This window comes from Anser anser (assembly GCF_964211835.1).
Source record: "Anser anser genome assembly, chromosome: 8".
NCBI lineage: Eukaryota > Metazoa > Chordata > Aves > Anseriformes > Anatidae > Anser > Anser anser.
The window spans coordinates 15,973,114-15,995,026 of NC_139728.1; the positions used below are offsets into that span (position 1 = coordinate 15,973,114).

A 21,913-nucleotide genomic window follows, 5' to 3' on the forward strand; every position below is an offset into this window, starting at 1 on the left:
ACTTGTCAATTTTTGACCTTGAAAAGCTCAGAGAGATCCCAAGCTGAACGTTCAGCGACGCTGTGCTCCTTCCTTGCAAGTCAGTAGCATCAGAGACCATAAAGGGAGTGAGAGAGGAAATAGGAGAAGGAAAAGAGTGGACAGGAGAGTGGTCCTCAAGCATCCCTCTGCACAGGTCTCTGTGGCTGCTGAAGAGCTTGCTACGATAACTAGGCTCGATACGGTTCAAGTCAGATAACCACGTGTGATCTTACCATTCTGAGGCTAGCCACCCAGCAAGGCGACAGGCAGGAATCCCAGACGTATGAATAATGAGGCTGGACCCCAGCAGGGTTAAATACTGAACTTACTCATATCTCCAAGCAATAGCCCATGAGTGCACAGACGCTGATAGGCCATTTCTCCTCTCCGGAAGAACATGAATCTTGTAATGCACAACTGCCTAGACAGAAATCTTAGAGCAGAGTAACAAATGGACCTCGCAGACGACGGCACCCCGAACTCTAGCTCGCTGCTAGGAGCACTGTCGTTACACCACACTGGTCCACCCGAGGACACACACCACCAGCGATGGAAACAGCAACAGTGGGGCACAGTGATCAAATTCCCAGCGGTGTTTTCTCCTTTACCTAAGCAGAGTAAAGCAAAAGGCAGGGAGCAGACACTTTGGACCCCCCTGCAGATAATTCCTAAGGCACATCCCAACCAGTAATCCTCACAAGGCAGCCTGCCTCGCCTGCTCAAGACCCACAGTCCAACAAAGCTCTTCTCAAAGACAGACACAACGCAAAGTTCCTGCAGCTGATTTAACCTGTGCTGACACGGGCATTCAACGTAACTGGAAGTTACACCACACAATAAACTATAACAGCTGTTTGCACTCAAGAGTTAGACATCTAATCCCTTTGCCATATCAAAATCTGCTGCTCTCCTATCTTGTAGCCAGTGATGTTTCTCCAGTGTTTTCACAACTGCTATCAGAAGTGCAGGAACACACAGAAAACATCTGGTGCTTCTACTGACCAGAGCACTTGGGGAATTTATCAAGATGCAAAAGCAAACTGCACCAAAATAAAAGCACATCTGGCAATTCCAGTCCCTACAGCCTGCTTTTAATCACACACACACAAAAAAAGATACAATTTAAGAAGTCATTAAACAGACTGGAGGACAAAAAGGGAAAAAAATAACTAAAACTGTATTTCCTTTTTAGTTCAGAAATCTGAAAAGCAGAACGGTTCAATGTTGGTTTTAGACCCTGAGATGTTATTTAAATTTGCTTTAACATAAGTAAGCTCACATGGCTATGAAGATCATTATATAAAATTACTTGATCTTGGGTAGAAACAGCACACAGCAACTCACGCAATTGCTCTGAAAAAATATTCTTTTCTGATCTACAGCCACACACGCTGCCAGCCTCTGTCTCATCTTGTTCTGAATTTCACTTGGAACTGGGGCAACTTCAAAAGCTGTAAGAAATTGAACTTGGCAATGAGTTGCTCATTTGGTGATTTTAAGCCACAGCCTGTGAAGATATGAATCTTACTACAGGAGATATTAGTACCTTTAACTACACACCCTAAACATACAGCAAGAATAGGAAGGAGTGTCCAAAGAAAACAAGACTTATCACTGCAGTTCACGTTGCCGTAGGTTTTAAAAGTCCCTCTTGAGAGGGGAGCTACCCCTCCACCCTGACTCATGGTACTTAAAATCTAGGTTTACATTCTGATGGGAATATGGTTTAGAAATGAAGTAAGCAAATTTACTGAGTAACTGAAGCCAGTTACTTTCAGTGACTACTTTCCTTTTTTTCACTTGTAATGGATGTGCCAGCAACCTTGCTCTGGAACATTTACAGCACCTTCATGGAGATCGAGGGCCAAGAGCAGACAAAGTTCCTTTAGCTAAAGCACAGGGTCCACTGTTCCCTACCTGCGCTGGTTCATCTCTGCAGACAGAACAGCAAACACAGTGACTCTCACTGGGTTACATATTAAACAGAAGTTTCGTACAGACGATTTGCCCACAGATGAAATACTGCATTTGAAGTACTCCCACTGACACTTTCGTCAGCTAAAAGTGATGTATGAGAGGTCACACAAATTAAGTAAAAAATAATAAAACAAAGGCAAATTAAAACACATACAGAGAAGCGCCCAGCGACACAAAAAGCTGCATGTAAACACCAGCCTCCTACTTGCATATCGAAGTTCCTCATTTCTGCCAAGATCTGCTCTGTGGCAAGAGCAGAGTGAAGGTGTGCCAGCGCAGCTGAGAACCAGGATGTGCAAGCACACTTCTAAAGGGACAAAATTCAGACTAAGCTCGCACACAAACATCATGCAGCTTCTTCTCTCCCCCGGGAGAAGGGGCGACTTCCTCACTCAAGCTGTACAGCCACATCACAGAAACCACTCAGGATAACTACCAGGCAGCCTCTGATCCCCCTCCCGCCACGCCGTGTCCCTGTCCTGTCCCCCAGGCAGACACCAGACACCTACTGACAGTCTGCTCCCAACCCTACCTGCTCCTTATCGAGCAAAGAGATCTTCCGTGCTTCAGATGTCTGTCAGATGGGTAACAACGATGATTTCTCTGAAACTCTGAACAAGAGATGAAGGATGACTTATTAATGTTACCACATTCCTGCCAGGCTTCCAATAGCTGAATCTTCAGTGGTTTCATGCCAGGACAAAATGCCTGCAGCTCAAGTGTTTATCCTCAAAGAGATTTAAGATTACTCTATTTCTTTTTCCTCGTCTAAACTTAAGCTCCTTTCCGTAAGAGGTAAGCTATTTACTTAAGTCCATTTAGTCCCATAATTGTCTGGTTCAGGGTGTGTACTTCAATCTCAGTACTTAAGCATAAAAAAGGGATTATGCTACCACACATCTTTTGGAGGCTGGAGTTTTGAAATTTTACTCAGATCCAGACAATCTCCTTTGTTTTTATGCTGGATTTTCCCCAAACCCCATTCAAAATCTTGCATTAAAAACAGAATGAAGCGCTCCAAAAGACTTGCCATCTTTCCTGAGACTGCAGCATACCTGCCCTAACAAGCGAGCTTCCAGCTCTGCAAAAAGGTTCAGTAAGGCTCAGTTGTGTTGCTTGCTGCTATTCACCAGCACCAACATACCCACACGACCTCCAATTTAAATATTTACTATTGTTAAGTTTATATTATGATTTGACCCAAATGTTCCAGCTGGAATTGTAACCTCTGCACCATGGGCTCTCCTGCAGAGAGTGGGCAGAGAACCCTTGCCCCAGAAGGCTTACAATCTACGTGATTATTTGTTAGGTGATGATAAGCATGCTCATGGCTGTAAAACTTACAGCAAGAAAACAAAAACCATCAGGCTTCCAGAAAAAGTGGAATAAGATTGTGGTTAAAAGCATAGTCAAATTTAATATTTTATGAAATATCTTTGAAAAGTCTTAACATTATGTCCAGATAAATCCATTCATAGTTACAACATTCCTATATACTCCTTCCTATTGGTTTGAGAATGATACTATCTCAAAAAAAAAAGGCACAAAATTTAACAGCTCTTGAAACCTACCTTTTCCAGTCACATCTGTCTTGACAAAGAAGATTCATGAGTATGTACTGCAGTTTAACTCAAATAGCCAAAATAAGATTATAGAAAAGAGAAATTATATTCCACCTCATCTATGGACAGATCTCACTCCAGCTCCAGCAGGAAATCCAGCCGCATGCTCTCCTCAGCACACGTGAGAGCATAAAATCCATGCCTCCTGGAAAAGATCGCCCACTGCAACTGCTGCTCCCTTTCCAGACCTTATCGCCTCGCCACGATTACTACAGCCTTGACCACATACTCGTAATAACTTTTTTGGCAGCCACCTTCACAGACATCCAGTCATGCACCATCTCACCGTCTGGGCTTTACAACTGACGTGCAATCTGCCTGGCTGGCCAAATGGGTGAACCAGTCCATGGAGGAAGCTTTTCTTTTTGTGCAGGCAGTGCTTCCCCCTCACCCCACGTGCTTGCCACCTGAGCTAGTTTTGGCAAGTAAAACAGCACAACAGCCGCTCCCCAGCTGCTTCTGAAATAAAAGGAGAGTTGCCCTGTCGTTGGAGGAAAACAAATCAGTCGGGGTTTTGTTGCCACTGTTTCCACACGCAGTCAAACCAGATCATTTTCACATCCTCCAGCAGGCCCAGGAGGCTCTGAGTAAAGCTCAGGTACACAGCAAAGCAAGCTCGCAACGAAGCATTAGCATCAGACTGACCCGGGAGAAGGGTTCTTTCCTTTTAATCATCTTCTAGCCTTTCCCCCAGCATGCCAAGATTTCAAGAAGCAGGGTAAATGAAAAGCCTGAGCTCATGTAAGTATCTCACCGCTGATCTCAGAGCCCTGGCTCTGACTTCCACCAGGCACAATCCAAGGGAGGTGCGAGCCAGCCCCTCGCTGTCCTTGTCCTGTGCAGAACAAGGTGAAGACTCAGGACTTGTCCTAAGGCAAGTTACTCCATAGCTTCATTTCCAGAGGTATTTCTAGAAGCATGTGCCATAGGACAGGGCATCACCTACTCATATATGCAAAGCAGGAGCAATGGAGCCAACACTGCTTTCGTCTCATAAGGGCCCAGAAGAGGAGCTGCAGGGCGGCAGGCAGGACGGGCTCCTCTCCCCCAGACATGCACAGACTTACCTGGCACTCCCCAGGTGATGGGGTGGTGAGACACAGCCCCCAACCTCGTACAAGACAGCCTAGAGGCAACCTGCAACTATCAGGGACACGCAGGGGTTAATTCAGCGCTCACTCTGTGTTTGAGGTTACTGACTTGACAAAAAGCAAAAACACAAAATGGCCAAAGTGCCCACAGTAACCCCAGCCACGTATAGCTTAATGCAAACAGTCTTTGATATGCCAGATCTACTCATTAGTTTGACTAGCAGCATCTTAACAAGGATCTAGTCAAGAACATCAGGACAACTAGCCAGCTGCTTTATTTGTACGTTCCTGCTATCTCATCTGAACACTTGGATGGCTGCCTGCGAACGTGGGCGTACAGCAATAATATACATATGACTACATTCCCATAAACTGACAGTTGAAAGCTTAGGATTTGTCATGGCCAGACCAAAACATGAACAAAACCATTCATTTCATTTATAATAAAAGTTTTGCAACAGCCTGTTTTTGACCAAGAAATTTTGTATGCCAAATTATGTCTCATATCTTTTGTAAAAAAAAGAAAAGTGTTATCAAGGCCCAGAACACTGCCATAGTTTTTGTTCCCCTTTAGGCTGAACAGCAATTCTAATCTCTGTTTCAAGTTCCTCAAGGGCTAATAATATAAACCTGATCTCCTAGATGTAAAACCAGCAACCAGCTTCGGATTACCAAACCTTACTAAGTCCTTCCTTTCAGCATTCACTGAATGCCCCTCCTTTAAGGAAGCCAAAGAGAAGGACCACCCTCTGCCTCATCACAAACCTTGGGGCACCCACACAGCAACAACTCACCTTGCAAAACAGACCCCAAATGGTGACTCGAAGAAGGTTACGAGCTACTGCTGTAAGCTGCAGGTTTTTGCACGTGGACGCAGCCATATCCATGTCCACAGTGAACTGGTTCTGGACCACACGGACTTCGCACCAATACCAGAGTTGGATCTATGTTCACCACACACAAGCAGGCTGTTTTGGTTTGGAGCTGAGAAAGGGAAGGGCCAGTAGGACAGCTGTCAGACAGGCAGTCGGACAAGCATCTTTCTTTAGGCTTGATGGGAACTTGCAGTCTTGTCCCAAAATAGGGCTAATGGCTTGCTGTGCTGCCTGCTCTGATATGAGCAGCAGAACTATCCTTGGGTTAATTTCTTTTTTTTTTTTAAATGACAGACCATTATGACAATCCTGCTCCTGACTCATTAGGGGTGTCCTCTCTCTGTCTGATCACACCATGCATCAGATGCCACCACCTTTCACAACGCTTGCACTGTATGCTCTGTGCTCCTCATTCAGCCCCTTGCATAGCACTCAGCTCTGGGTCTTGGTCAGAGTTCCTTGCTAATCAAACAAAAAGATTGTGACTTCTGGACAAACACCTAGACTCTGCTAGCACTTTACACTTATATTGCACAAAAGATTCTACTTCCTATTCTGTATTAAGGCCTTCCTGCATCGTACATTGTGTAATCAAAGTACCCTGTCTGAAAAAGATTACAGCCCCAAAATTCAGTTGAATTGTGTCAGACTTCATACTGCATAACACGGCTGAGTGTTTCAGGAAGGCAATAGTTTCAAGCTTGACCAGCTGTAAAAGGAAAAAACTTCAAGTCTATGCCATGGACTTGAAACAAGAATTAAGCTCTTTTTATCTGCTATATTAGCAACATTTTGACCACAGGAAGAGTCACAAATTAAAGACATCCACAAAGAATTTAAAAGTATTAGCAGTGTGTTGCAATTATTCCTTATCATGTGATTCCGTTTCAAAAAGTGATTTAGCAAAGATATAATCGCAAAATATAAAATAGCAGAAAAATCTGCTGTTTCCACATACGTGTAATTTTCACAAATACACCTTTTCTCTTCTGTTATCAGCGCTCTTCCTCAGATCTGTATGTTCCCCATGGTTCAAACGTAAGCCTAAGACAGTGGCTCACTCACTCCAACCACACCAGGATCCTTTATCTAGCTATGAGACACCGTGTATGGTCTTCAGCAGCACAAGGGCCTCACAGGCTACTGCCGTGCATCCCAAGTAGGGAGCACAGTGGAGGTTTCTACTTGCACTTAATCTGATAATAACACTTCTTAGCCCTCTGCAGAGACTTACGTGCTGAAGCTGGTCGTAGTCACTGATACTTGTTCTGTCAAGTTAGGAGAGAATGGACTGTAATAGAGCTGTACTTCCAACACTAAAGGGGGAAGATACAACTGGCTGCGTAAGTACAAGAAACAAATGAAATGAGTAATCATGAAGTGGCTTTAAAACAAAAACAACCCCCCCATCAAAAGTCAGAACACTCATGGAGGTAAAGGCCAAAAGACTTAGACTACAGGATCTTAGTTATATGAATATGAGTAACAACGTGACCGTGAGTCATTTTATTAAGGAATCTTCACTGCCTTCCGTTAACCAAAAAATTGTGTAATGGCACGCTTGAAATTAGCCAGTTATATAAAATAACTTTTCTTCTGAGTTGCTGTTTGTGAATAGCTGCAATTTGAACAGAGATGTGAATAAAACCTCTTCTACCCCCTCACTGTGTAACACAGAATTACAATGACAGTATCTTTGCAGTGAGCAAAAGCATAAGCAGCTTAACATGTAAAGTTCAAACTTTCAGTGTTAGACTTGCATACAAGCTTTACAGTTAGGAGCTCTACACCGAAGGCAAAGGTCAGCCAGGGACAATTGATGGAAATTGAGAATCTCCAGGTCACGTTGCTGCAGCCAGCTGCTGGGGCTTTGTGCTGGCCTCCTCTGAGGCGGCTGTCACCGTCAGAGCCAAACAGGCCACAGGTCCGATCCTCCAGCTCCCAGACAAGGTCCCCCTGCCAGCTAGAACACCATCCCACCGATCACCACAGGCCAAACTATTTCTTCTTAGTAATTTAAGTCACTGAAAATCACCGGGTATACAGCTATGAATTACCACAACCATATGTTACAAACCAATATGGCCAAAATATAGAGAAATAACTGTATTTTGCTGCTATAAATTAAAGCCAAGGGATCTCTAGTGTCTTCTAATACACAAAACCAAAACGCCAAAGCACGTTCCTTGGTAAAAGCCCAAAGACCACTTAAAGGTCCAAATTTTCAAGATGTCTTAGACTACATAACTTATTTTATTACTCCTCCCCCTCAAACAAAGTACAAAAGCAGCTTCAGTTTCCTCTGTGATCAGTTTTTACTCCTGGAACTCCTGTGGGCAGACAAGAACAGCAAGAGCTGTGAATACAGCTTCTATGTGGCATTAACTGAACGTCTTTAATTTATGATTTACGATTACAATATAAACGCACACATACACAGATGTCTCTTACGGACCAAGCCATCTTTCCACAGTTAGTAAGTGATGCAATTTACACAGTCATCACAGTCCAGATCAGACCAGTGTCACTGTAAGACATCACGCAAGCAATACAATAGCATGTACTGAACAACTACTGAAAACTCATTTAACAAATAAAATCTGTCTCGTAAAAAAATCCCATGGGAGTCTTCTGCTGCAGTATATCATCTGTGTTTCAGGCTCAACATTCCCAAATATTTAGTGTTTTCTACAACAAAGAATTTGTGTTGGAGTGACTGCATGCAGGGAGAAACTGCCTTCATACAAGAGCCACAAATTATCATGCTTATCCTGTGTCTTGGTGCAGCTCTTCAGAGCTAATTCGTAGCATCTATGACTTTAACACTGTATTTTCCTCTATTTAAAGTTCCAGTATCCCTACTTGATTGCTTTGCCATAGTACTGCATCAAGGTAAATAGTCAGCCCAGGGAGGTATCACTAAGCTGCTAATTTTATCCTAGCACAGATCAAAGGAAGTCCACTCACTGGTCCCACCTTTGGGCCAGGAATGGAACGACCACAGGATAACCATTTGTACTTGGGAGGACAGAGAAGCTAAAGAGCTTGATCTCCTGCGCTTGCTCCAGTTTTAAAACTTTTGTTAAAACCCTCTGTTTTGCTTAAAACTCTCTGCAAATCAGCAGATTCTTTTCCACACAGACTCTTGGAGAGTGCAAATACATGGGTCACGAGAGATGACCAGGAACGGACTGGGTTTCTTTGAGCGCGTACATGTGTTTCAGTGCGGACACAAACAGCAACAAACACAGAGGAGTTTTCTGTTGTCCAGGTGATACCTCAGGAGCATACTGAGGTGCCAACAAGGCTGGCTGAGCCGCTCCTGCCTAACTGCCTACAGCCTGTACTCATACCTGCCTGTCAAGGATTTCTGTCTATTAGGAGCTACCAGATGCATGTGTCGTAAAGTTATGGTTGTGCATGTGTGTGCTTGCACATATCTTTGGGAAGGGGAAAAAAATGGAGGGGGAAAAATAGAGTAATGAAACTAGAAACACTTGAAAGTCAATGTAAGAGCAGATAGAAGCTTTCTCCAACACACACGTCAGGAGGTAGCTAACAAAGGAAACTGGAGACTTTTGCTTATCGAAAAAACACAGCCAGGCCTTCTTCCTTCCACATCTTAAATCTCCTTGCTTCACTCCCTTTCCTCTGTCCACTTATAAAGACATCAATCCCCAAAATAAAGGCCTTGCATTTTCTCTGCAGGTCAATTCCTTTAAATACAATGGAGTGACACTGTACAAGCATGATCCCTGAAAAGCTAAATGCTCAAAACCAGTTTGTTACTCTGACGCATGTATCCTCGGTTTGTGTATCAGCATCTGTGCCCTGCAATCAGAGGCACAATGACACATTTTAGCAGGCAGGGTGCGTTCTGCCTTTATCACCACCTCCCCTTGATACACACACCCTCGGTGTTCCTCCAGCTAGTGCTACGCTCCTTCTCATATTAAATTTAGAAACAGACCTCTGAATCACCAGTTCCTGTTGTTAAAAGTAGCTAGAAACAGATGTTACAGCAAAATACGTTTCCTAGTAAACAGTTATAGAATAAACAGCCCACTACATTAGACCCCATTGCTACAAAATGCTTTTAGACCTTAGAACAAGGGATTTTATAGATTCACATTAAACTAAATAGTTAAATTCCCTGAGATCTCTAATCCTTCCTAGAATCACATTTACTCTTACCCATAATGATATCATGTGGCAGAGAGTTCCAGAGGTTAACCGTCCACTATAAAAAAACAAAAACAAAAAAACATGTTGCTTATAAACTCATTACTGGAGAGCGTCCCATTGCACTTACTCCATCCATTCTACTTGTCCCTGTCACTTCTTCAGATGCATCTTCAACAAGAGGAGCAGAAAGATCTGACCTACTACCTCGGCAAGAGAAGAGCAGCACAAAAATACCCAAACTGGTTATGTGCCAAGACCACCAGTTTCAGGTACAGGAGAGCAGAGTTCGAGCAGTGCTGCACACAAGCCAATCCGCCCTGCAGACCCGAATTACTACCTAGCATAAACAAAGTAGAAATGTTTCCAGATCTGAGTCCATCAGTTTCCAGCTGAAGAGTATCTGAGATGCTGAATCCCATGGTTAAGAAACTCTTCACAATCACTTGTGGACTCCAACATCTTCTGTAGCTCTCAGAATACTTAAGAGGAAGTAGCTCTCCGGCCAGGAGGCACCATCCCTGTATATGCTCCACATGTATAAATACATACATGCATTACATACTTTCCATCAGCGAGTCCAGCTGGTGCCCAAGTGTTTCAGCATATGAGGAACATTAGTTCAGGTTTGCATAGTTCTCTCTATGAATTACTGATGCCGGGGGACAACGCAGACCACTATATGCTATTATTGCTGTATTTAGCCCAGAGGACTGTACGTAACTGTAAGCCAAACCTTTGTTTGCCTAACATAACACTTCCAGAGAAGCTTTCAAGCCCTGGGAACATTTTGGATAGAATCCACCATTTCCCTTCGTCATTTATTTGTTCCAGTGCTTACTCTCTCTCACCGTTACAAATGCATGCCTTATTTCTAATTGCCCAATTTCAGTTCCCAGCCATCAGCCGTGAGCTCTGTGTTATGCCTGTCTCTGTTAGCCTTTTAGCATCCAGCGCGCTGTGCTCTCCCTCAGAAGGTGCTTGCCTCCGGTTATCAAATCGCCCCATTTACCTATCAAGAAACGGCTGACCCAGCAGCAGAAGGAGCTCTGCAGGCTCTCCTTGTAGAAGCTGAAGACCACCCAGCCTTCAAATATCTCCTCTGTCTCCTTTCTGAGCTCGCTCCCTTTCCCACCAGGCTGCCCCCAGCCCCAGAGCCGTACCGTACACCACTCCAGCACCGCTCTCACCTCCTGTCCGCGTTGCTCCTACTCGCTCACGCACCGCCCTGCAGAAGCAAGAGCGGTCGTGTCTTATTTACTCACCGCACCCCTAAGGACCTTTCTCCCTGGGTTCCTGTTCGGTCACTGGGCTGCAGCACGACATCTGCAGGCCCCGTGGTCTTGCATCAGACTAATTTAAAACACACTTTTGATTGATACAGCTCACAGGAATCCCCAGACTGTTCGGTACGCAGTGCCGTGCCCTCACTTACCGCGCTGCCTAGCACGACGCTGCCTGCCGACTGCGCCTCAGATTCTGACCCTGTCTCCAGATACCCGATGAAAATGTTCAACAGAATCTGGCCTCACCTCAATCCTTAAAGCAGATGTCTAGAAGCATTCACAGTTGATAATGATTCACCGCCAGTGACTAACTTGTAAACGTCAGTTACTCAGTTCTTAATTCAGGCGCTTTTGCAATACCACATAGCACCAACGTGTGCGGACAGGAGTCCCAGAAGGGTACGCCAGAGTCCTACCTGGCTGCCTCCGCTGGAGGCAGGGAGGGACCGCAGGTAGCAGACGGAAGGAGCAAGGGAGCGGCAGCATCTGCAAGGCAGGACTGCCCCCCTGCAGCTGCACAGCTGCCTTTGGCAGGCATAGCTTCGTTGCATCTCATGCAGATCCCTCTCCCAAGTCAAACCTGGTTTCCAGCACGTCACCGCATTTGCTAAGATGCATTTCCCATGACCTGCAACACACTGACATTAGTCTGTCTAATGTCTTTATCGACTGAATACAGCATTAACTTTTCCAGTATCTTGATGAGGAAAAATGCCACCCCATCTGGAATAGGGCTAAAACAGTCACCCACCCTTCCCTTCTCTGGCACTGTTAATTCTACAACCCTCTATGCCAACAGTTACTAAAAATTGTTGTCTGCAGGCCTGCAGAATTTTCACAGTAAGCTCTTCTTAACAACTGAGTTACAACTCTGCTAGTTTGCATATGTCTACCCCCAGAAATTATTAAATCCTTAATTAATAAAGATTCAAATAAATTCATCATCTTCTGTTAAAATGGCACGGTATCAAATTCTGCACCTTCTCAAATACAGGAAAGTATTAATATTTCTACTTTTCTTGCATGACCTATTTCATTATCTTCATCTGATAACTTGGATTATTTGTTTCCTAACACTTAAGATATAAAATATATGTGTAGTTAATTCCCTAACTTATTTCCTTACTTCTAATGTGCATTAATTCTCATGTATTCATTGTCCCCTAAATTGCTGTATTTTGCTTTGAAATGTCTAGATGTGTCCCAAGCCAGAGGGCTGTTAGCCTGGTTGTTGTCTTTTTTTTTTTTTCCTCCCCCATTTAAACCAGAATTTCAGTGTTTTGGCTACTTGAAATGTTCTTAGAGATCACCATTTCCCATTCACACTCTTCTTCCTGCAACAACATTCACTAAGCTCTCCATGATGACAAATACGGTCTTTTGAGGCATCAAGTATGTATTTCCTTGGGATTGCTTTCTGTTTATCCATCCTTTACATAACTGGGCCAGAGTCAACAAAACAAAACCAACAAGAGTGCGCTACGGGAGGCAAACCTGTATGTTTGCTGATTAGCCACTTGGGACATCTACAAAAAACATTTTAGGAAAAAAAAATCTGTATGTTTCTCCTGTTCTTTGACTTTAAAGGTAAGGCATTCACCAAGCCACCAATTTGATGAGTCAACCAAAACTGGACAAAGGACACATTCAGGCTCTTCCTCATCAGCCTGACTCTCAGCCAGGTTAAAAGCCTGTGCATGCTACCAGCCATCTGCTGCTTTTTGGATGAATGAGGCAAGGCGAAAGGAACTGGCCTCAGACCTATTTGCAGTCTCATCAGAGAAAAAAAGGCAATGCAAAGCACACGCACTCTGCATGTAGATACAACACTCCTCATCCACCCAAGGGAGAAGCATCCGCCCTCCACCTGGATTTGCACATGCGGTGGATTAAGCCTTAGTAAAGAATCAATCCTTAGCCTCGAGGACCAAACCTTTCCCAGGGCGACAAAACGATGTATTCACCAAGAAAACCACAACATTTGGTTTTGTAATTGCCACACCAGTACAAAAAATATTGAGAACCTTCCAATCTCAAGCATAACTTGATTTAAATAAACATGTTCACGATTCATATGCCATGAACTGTTAAGCGTCCTAGAAGCACATTGGCACCAGCCTACAGATGTAATTCTGCACTTCAGCACACCTGGACTTCTCCCTACAGTCAAGAGAGTCCCACATGGCACCTACAAGCACCTACTTACATGCATTTAGTTAGAGCAGAAATTCATTATGATGTTTAGCAAGAGTCTACATTCAGTAGCTGAAAAGGAAATAACCTAGGTACTTGCCGCACAGACGCTGCAACTCACTTTGCACAACCAAAACTGACTGAGGAAAAATACATACTGTATTTTAGGCATTCACTCTTCCTATTAAAGCACCAGAATGAGAGGGAAAGCTAAGGAGGGGAAAATGGACTGTAAATGTACATCAAAAAGCAAAAGGGAGAGCAGAGCCCTGCCCATACATTCTGCAACAAATTACCCCTAAATTAGGCAGCAAGTATTTGAAAGCATTACTCTGCTCAGACAGTTCAGGCTGTGAAGTGTACACTCCCTGGGCTGGATTCCTCTGCTCCCTGCTCTCAGGCTTGGAGGTAAACATTATCATGCAGGTCACCAAAAGCCTCAGCTCCTAAAACTTTCAGCCCCTTTTTTTACTACACAGATTTTGCTGAAGTTCTCTGCTTTGTACACATACCTAAAAATCTTTCTATGGGATGGGAAGAATCTCAGTTTGGGCTGCAAGTCCAAGACCTACAGAGAGGGCTTGTACTCCTCCAACTTCCTCCATCTTCTTCCCCATCAGCTTAGACAATTCTCACAAGAAACCAGCAAACAGACTTCACCCACCAAAAAAGTGCATTCCGTTGACTATGAAAGATTCGATGAGACCTAGAAGTTTCTACTGAAACTTTCAGTGATCACACAGTTAATTATAGTTTTAGGAGGCCATAACAATGCTTCAAAAGTCTATTGCACACTGAAGTCAGTCCACATTCCTCTCATAATTCCTGTTTAAGGTTAGCTGGGTTGCTTGAATATTAAATTCAGATGAAAAGTACAGAGTGATTTTAAAATGCAAGTGCTATTCCTGACTACTAATACTTCTGCATCCACATAAACCTTTCGAAATCCTTACGACCAGACTTCCTATATAACATAATCCACTTTGAGGCTCTGTCTGCATAAGGCATTTCAGATTACTTGAGAGAAAAGCCATACAAATTTAAAAAATGGATTGGTTAAACTGCTTGGGACCCTCTCCAGACACTCTTTTCCAGAATCTGACTAACTCTCCATCATTCTTCCTCAGAGATGTAAAGCAATCCACTTGAAATTCACACCTTAGGCTGACTCGAATCATTTCTCAACAGCATGTGAAGACAAGCCCTTAGCTCCAGAACCACACACGGGATTTACTCGGGACTAACTGTTCAAAATATCCCCCTCAGGAGACGGGTCCAGACACCACAGTGCATCATGATGCTGCTTCAACACCAAACACATCTAAGAATGCAAGAAACCACACAACCATAAAAGCTTGAATTCTGGTAAATAAATTCATGACTGTGTATTCGCCAGGTTTGCTTTAGATAAGGATTTCTGACAGGCACCTAGCCTTAGTTTAAAGCCTCTTATTCTGACGCAGCCTTCCAAGATTTCTCCACACCCTCCCTCCCGTTCCCTGCAAGCTGCATCCCCCAGCTTCTCTTTCACAAACCTGCCCTGCTGAAACCCCAGCCTGCCGATGCTGTGTGCAGCCTAACACAGCACAGCAGCGACTGCGGGCCCTTGTTGTGGGATTTTAGGCATCACCTGGAAGACAACAAGCAGCAGACCGAACAGGAACTCCAGGTTCAGAGCCAGCAGACGTGGCTTCGTGCGCTCCCGCCCCCGCAGCTCAGCCTGCTCTGTTTTTTCCTGGGGATACATTTTCAGATCCCAGCCACGACCTGCTGCAGATACAAATCAGCTTTGCTCATCCCACAGTTTTGTCACTGACAAAAAATAGCTCTGGAGGGAGAGGAGGAGGTTTTCAGCTGTTTTCTTCTCCATTCCTCTCGAGCTGTTCCCTCTGTCCTCTCCCAGCTTTTATACCTTGTAATATGGGATAAGCCATTTTCTCATGTTCACAGCTCAATGTCAGAATAGCTGTTTTCTTATTCTACAGAGACTGTAAATCCCCACAGCTGCCTTTAAAACAAATTCAATAGTAGCCACAATGTTCCAGCAGCACCTCGACAACACGATCATCAGGCTTTTCATGGGGAAGCTGAAAGAAGCCGGTGACTGCTCATTTCCTCACCAAAGGCAGCCCTGAGATGCAGCTGGGGCCACACTGGAGCGGTTTGGATAGATGCTTCGCCTCGGTGCCACCGACACTCAGAGTTCAAAACAACAGCAGGAGAGGGACATTTTCCTAGGCAGCATCACAAATACCTGGTTTTAAAGATGGCTGGAAAGCACGTAATATACTGTTCTTCCATTTCTCATGAACAGTAACCTTATTCTTCCCAAAACATTGATCAACATTTGATCTTGTTATGAACAACTCTGAGGTCTCCCCCACAGAGCATCTAGCTGCATCGCATTAAAGCCGTTCCTTTCTCCTTGCCTCTAGCATATTCCAGGCATGTAAACAACTCTGCTGTGCACACAAGCAAAGTCACAGCTAGCCAGCAAAAGCTGCAGCAAGGGCACCGTAGGAACCAATCCAATCCTAATAACCAATTATTTTCATAGAGCACTGTATTTATTAACTAGAAGCCGACTGCTATTAATGCAAATGTACAAGTGAAAAATGATTCTATTAGAAAAGCTGAAGAAATATTTTAGAAAATTATTTTTCATGGATAGAGTCATGTTTCACAGGCTTAGTTACCCCCCTAACCAAGACACACAAGAGGAGTCAGTCTGAATGATCTTCAAAGGAGGTTCCTCAGCACTATAACTGCAAGAAGTGTGACAATAGAAGAAAGGCAAGTGTCAGAAAATCCAAGCAGGCTTACTGTCTGGGGATTTCCTGGTTGATGCAACATCACATGACAGGTAATGTTTTTGGAGCCAGGCCTGAAAACCTATGGGAACTATTTGCAGTTCATAATTAAAAACAAGCCCCACACATACCTTAGCACTCATTCAGAAGTGAAGTAATTAGAAGAAGATGGATGTACTGTTACAAAAGTTACCAAGATTTACCAAGATTTACAGCAAAAAAGCACTGCCTCGCCAGTTACCGTGTAATGTTAACTCTTGCTTTACACTCTCTGGACCATGCGTACCAGGCAAGCTACCCTGGTGGGACCCGCTTCTCTGGGCAAGTTTCAGCTGCCAGATCCATCCCCTTTTGCCACGCAATGCCCTTGCAGCTCTCTTGCTCAAACCACACATCTCTCCCCACACACAAGTCTGCGAGTAGGAAACATTGAGGTCTGGAGGAAACACAGGTCATCTCTGACCCCTATCTCATCCTCCCACGGGTTCCGAGCTGATCCCACAGGAAAAACGAATGTAACTGCAACTAGGCCTGCTCAGGGCCTTCTCTGTGTTAGGAGGCTTCCAACAGCAGGGATCCAGGGAAACGGCTCTGGAGCTGTGAGCCGAACACTGCGCCAGCCTCAAACAGCAGCCAGAGCAGCCCGGGGCGCCTTGCGACCTCTCCTCGTGACCAGAGCAGTCACACCATTTGTCGCCTCTGAGGTTACAACAGAGCCCTGCAATTCCTTGCTTTCCTCTTATCCACACCGACTCCACAAACTGGAGCGAATCCGTTACGGCCCAGCACCCACTAGCTTCCGTGGCTTGCTTCGCATGCTCATGAATGTCAGGCTATATAAATTCCAGGCCTCGCTTCTTCCTTCCACAATGCAAAAATTGCCCTGTCGCACACATCCTTCTCCCCTCCCACTTGTCAAATTTCACTGCCCGTACTGCTGCCAGAGCAAGTTTTATCTCCATGAAGCCAGGAAGTCATCCAGTTCTCCCCAGCACCCCTGAAAAGCAAACTGCTTTCTGTCCCCTGCTGCCCGGCAGCCGAACGCCCACTCAGCCCAGCACGTGGCACTTATCAAGGAGGCTGTGCGAGAGGAAAACAAGCATTCAAGGTCTAGTTTCACACACAAAATCGAGTATCCCTCCTTACAGCTAAGATTTCTTCATCTTCTTCACATTTCCCACCTTCAACATATTTAACACAAATTAAAAAAAAAAAAGCCTTCCCCTTTCATATTTTACATCAAGGCAATGAGTGGTTGTTTTATTACCAAGGCAAAACGATTCCTTTGACAAAAGTGGAGTTAGCTCCAACGCTATGCGTGCAGAGCAGTCCTGCACTCTCCTTCTCCACTCTAAAAACCCTACTCGTGGTAATTCCGTACCAAACATAATACACATTATGAGGAATTCACACGGCACTGCAACTAAATTAAACTTCTGACTAAGGTAAATTTAAGTTCATGGTTAAAGCAGGTGAAAGTGTATCTCAGCCTGCACATTGGAAGATTCAGACAACTCTTTACAGACTCAGGCCTTGAGAAGTGCAAGGTTCAGTTGCTGCACCCTGTGTATCTGACAAGATGCACGGTCATAAATACCAGCACCAGAAGGTTGTAGCTCCATCTCAGTGCCAAATATCTGATGGCCGTCTCCTTTTTAGAGGAGCATGGTGAGAAGGCTATAGCCTAGACAGAACTGACAATTTAATTACAAAGGGGGACACTCCGTTGAACTGGAAATGTGAAGCAGTTCAGGTGAAAATTATGAATTACAGTGACAGCCCAAATTAAAAATATTACAAATTTTCATTTACCATTTACGGTTATAATAAAGTAAAAGTGAAAAAAGATCAGAGTGTTTGGGGGTTTTTTTTGTACGTTGTTAGCAAACAAACACTTTTGGCTATATTCACTATGCACAAAACACATTCAATATTCAATATCAAAAATGCCCAGCACATGGCATAGCATGATTTTAATTAATAAAAAGACAAAACTCAGTTTATTACCTCTTCAAGGATCAGAGTCACACGATGTGCCTCATATCAAAGATTTGCCCCAGGCAGAAGCACTCAGAGCACATCAATTTACATCTTACAGGATATCAAAAGGATGCTGAAACTGCTGCACCTTTCATGAATTGGTTTTGATCGACCCCTTGTTTTAGGCCCACTGCAGATGAAAAACTCAAGTAGAGATTATTTAAGCTAATTTAACTGAATTCAAAGGGCCAGTTTTGAGTCATCCTGTCAGGGTCACACTGCAGCCTGCAGAGTTCCCCAGTTTTACCACTAACCCAGCATAAATGCATAAAGGCACCATGGCACTTGGGTTTACCGTTAGACCCCCAGCTGAAACACAAACCTGTTGAAATATAAGGCCTTGACTGACCTGTGCTTGTTGTGGAAAAGCAAATTAAATCGTATGCAGGAGCACACGAACACTGAAGAGGGGATTATGGCTCTTCAGGAAGCACCTAGTGTGCCAGTGCAACCCAAAAAGGTTAAGAAACAAGTATAATAAACCTTCATATTTGCACCCAAAATAATGGGTATATTTGACTCCTTCAAGGTGCCATAACCTCCTAGGAACACTTCAAATTAATTTGACATTTATATCTTTATAAATAATGCGAAAACAAAAGCATAGGGAAAGCAGTATTTGCAGTTTAAGCAAAGACATCAAAACAAATATGTCCATAGCACTCAAATGCTAAACTACATGTGAGAATCTTTTGAGTGGTTGAAATCTGGGACACAGAGGAAAGGCCTTCTTGTTTTTAAATTAATTATTAATCAATCTTTTCAGCCATCAAATCCCTGCAATGACTCATCCACTTTCTTTACCAAAGTCTAAACTGTTACGAGAAGATAGCAATTCCACTTGTGCACTACCCTCCTGAGTGCAATTCTTAACCCTGCATATGAGAAAGGATTTTAATAGGTTCATTCCTCCCTCCCAAAAAAAGATTATGTTCTCATTGACCCTGAAAAGAATAACACAAAAAAAAAAAACAGAAGGAAAAACAATATTTAGAATTTTTACGTTAAGAGAAAGAAGATAAAGTCCACCTCAGTTATGAATAAGCAAAACCAGCATTCTTCTGGTGATGGAAGTACTTGAAGCAATGAGAAAATTCACATCACCAGAAATCCTCAATAAAAATGCCGTTAAATAATCCAATGCTTTTACATTCATGCAGACAATTCGTACTGCCTGTAAAGGAATTTAGCTTTATGGAAACATGGTTTGAAAGGAGGTGCTTTTTAAGCTTACAAAATTAATGACTTGATCCTACACCCCACAGCCACCTAAACCTCTTTTCAGAGTCAGCAGCTTTATTTCGTGAATTCAGCTGCAAGACTGGAGCTCAGCTGGAGATACCTACGTACAGAGCTTGCTCTTTTCCTGCGCTAAAGTTGTATCAGAACGTTACAACACGTTTGCATATCTCCCACACACATGGAGGGTTTTTTTGCCAGCAATAACATGACAACAGCACCAAGGCTGAGAAAACATACCAGACAGATAGGGAATGAGAGGGTGGAGTTTGCTGCAGGAACACCCAGACTGAAGTCCAGCAGCTCCAGGGGAAGGTGCTGCCTTTCTACCGGCCTGATGCCTTCCTATCAGTCCCACTTTCCAGTGGGAAATGTGAAACTCCTCCCAGGAAATGAAAAGCTTCCTATAGTTTCTCCCTTCTCCGCAGCCTCTCTTCTATCAAGAAAAGTGATATCACTCCACCCTTTTTCCATAAGAATGGTTTCCATTTTTCCCCTTCCACTATGTTCAGCCTTGTGGCCACAGTGGAATAGGAAGGAAAAAATTAAAAAAAAAAAATCTCTGCTGGGTGCTCTTCCCTAGTCTCAAGTATAGTTTCCCTGGGAATATTTCCACTGGCAACCCACACTGCTGTCCTTGATTTCAATCACACAGAAGTAACATACACTTGTCAGTTTTACAGCCACACAAGTTCTGCAGTAACATCACTTAAAACAATCAGACCTTCTTCTTTTACCCTAGCAAAGCTACATAAAAAAAAAATTTACAGGTAGCAGACCTGTTGGAAGAGTTTGATTTACACATTTGTGCAGCTATTTTCAGAAAAGCTTTTGGTTAAAAAAAATGCTGACAGTGCTGCAGATTTTTGGCACCTTACCTCCTCCTAAGCTGCCACAAAAAAAAAAAAAGTACATTGATCCAAGTACAAGGAAGCAAAAAAATGTTACCATCAATCACAGGAAGGTACCTGATCTGCCACAAATAAAGCGTTACCAAGGTGTAAGAATAAGTAATAAGTTTCAGCGATCTTGAAAGTCAACAGTGGAATCCAGTGGAATAATACAAGGTGCACTCCAGACTAGAAATTGTGATTTGAAGGCTCAAGTTGTACAGAGCCTTGGCCTTCCCCTGATTCTTGCCAGCTGCCCATTTTTCCCAGTCCTACCCCACCATGGTATCCCAGTAGAGCAGCTTGGAAAAATACACAAGCTGAACAAGTCGATTAATCTGAAACTCAAGAAAGTCTCAATCATCGTGCAGGAAAAAACTGAAAGCAGGCCCATAAAAGTAAGGCAGCATAACAATAGCAGACTAAACACAACACCCCCCCTGCCCCAAACGATTAAAAATCTTTTATTTACCATCTTGTTACACAGTTACAGGGAAAGTGCCCTTGTAGCACAATTTGACAAAGGCACAACTAGAAAGCAATGAAACAACCGAACACTACATTTGCCACTGCCAAATCAGGCTGAGTACAAACCAGGTACACAGGACAACGCTCTGCGCTAGAAGGTTTTCTGACACCAGCATGCTCAGGGAAGATCTAAATTGCGGTGGACTGGGGAATGGAAAAATGCAGAACCACATGAAAGAAAGGCAAACCCTGCTTACAAAACAGCAATGAGTCAGCTCTTGAGGACTGGTCTATGACTGCTCTAAAAACAAGATGCACATTCCTGGTGTGATTTCCAGTTATACAGAATGAAAACAAGCCCTTCCCATACACACGCTTTTAATTTGGTAGGTGATATTTCAAAAAGGTATCAAGAAACATCAGCAGGATTGTTTAACCCATTCAAACTTCAGAAAACATTTTCAACAAGTGCTGATCCACACAGCCTTTTAACCCTGTGTGCATCAATCCACGGTCAATGCATCCAGTAAGCAGGAAACACTCAAAGCCCTGGCTTCAGATCAATCAAAAACAACTTATCTTGGGGATACCTCCAACTGAAAAAGGTCATTGAGTTATTTTTAAGAAGCTCTCCTTCTAAAATGCCATGACCTCTTAGCCCGCCTAGTTCCGTCATCTTTGATCAGACCATCCAGAAGGCCAAGAATATGCCCCAAGGCCTTTTGTGACAAGCTGTGACACTCAGCCTGATATGATGCTGGAAGTAACACTAAGTTACACGGCTACTCTGAGCATTTAGTTGGAGAGCCCCACCCTGTCCTCACTGAAAAAGCAAAGACAGCTTTCAGGTTTTCCTAACCCATCTCCCCTTCAATGAGTGTCCTTGGCTCCAAGCAGCTCTCCCGTTGACCGCGTTACAGCTCACTTTGTTGATGGGGGCTTTCTGGTCTTTTGCTTTCCTGTTGCTGTCCTTGTTTTCAGATGTTATTAGTGACTGGGGCTTTTCTCGGTATATTGACTTCTTCTAAAAAGTTAATATACACTCCAAGAATTACTGCAACACATGCAGAAAAACACAGGTCAGGCAAGGCAGCTCTATCACCTTACTTTGCTGACACATACTAAACCAAGGTGCTGGCCGCTGAATACCATGTCAGCATACACCGCAAGGAAGCAACTCGTCCAACCCCACCCAGAAGAACAGAAACCTTTAAACTTG

The 21,913-nt window shown here is 43.7% G+C and overlaps 2 protein-coding genes across 10 annotated transcripts in view; both read right to left on the bottom strand.

Moving 5' to 3' along the window:
• ZNF326 (zinc finger protein 326) overlaps positions 1 to 21,913 on the bottom strand; it is an 80,463-nt gene that overhangs the window by 52,103 nt on the left and 6,447 nt on the right. The window lies entirely within an intron of this gene.
• Positions 1 to 21,913, bottom strand: part of LRRC8D (leucine rich repeat containing 8 VRAC subunit D) — a 49,350-nt gene that overhangs the window by 10,954 nt on the left and 16,483 nt on the right. Inside the window, exons 1-2 of one of the 9 annotated variants that reach the window (XM_083847079.1) lie at positions 11,204 to 11,325; positions 9,781 to 9,826 (exon numbers count right to left, since the gene is read on the bottom strand). The exons of 2 other annotated variants lie outside the window; for them this stretch is intronic. In XM_083847079.1, coding sequence (XP_083703205.1) covers positions 9,781 to 9,784 — 4 coding nt within the window. In that variant the 5' untranslated portion in view covers positions 9,785 to 9,826; positions 11,204 to 11,325. Of the gene's footprint in view, positions 1 to 2,530; positions 3,504 to 3,569; positions 3,595 to 3,674; positions 5,642 to 9,780; positions 9,827 to 11,203; positions 11,326 to 14,877; positions 14,990 to 21,913 lie in introns of those variants that run through there. 6 more of the 9 variants (XM_083847078.1, XM_083847085.1, XM_083847084.1 and 3 more) reach the window with 6 other exon arrangements.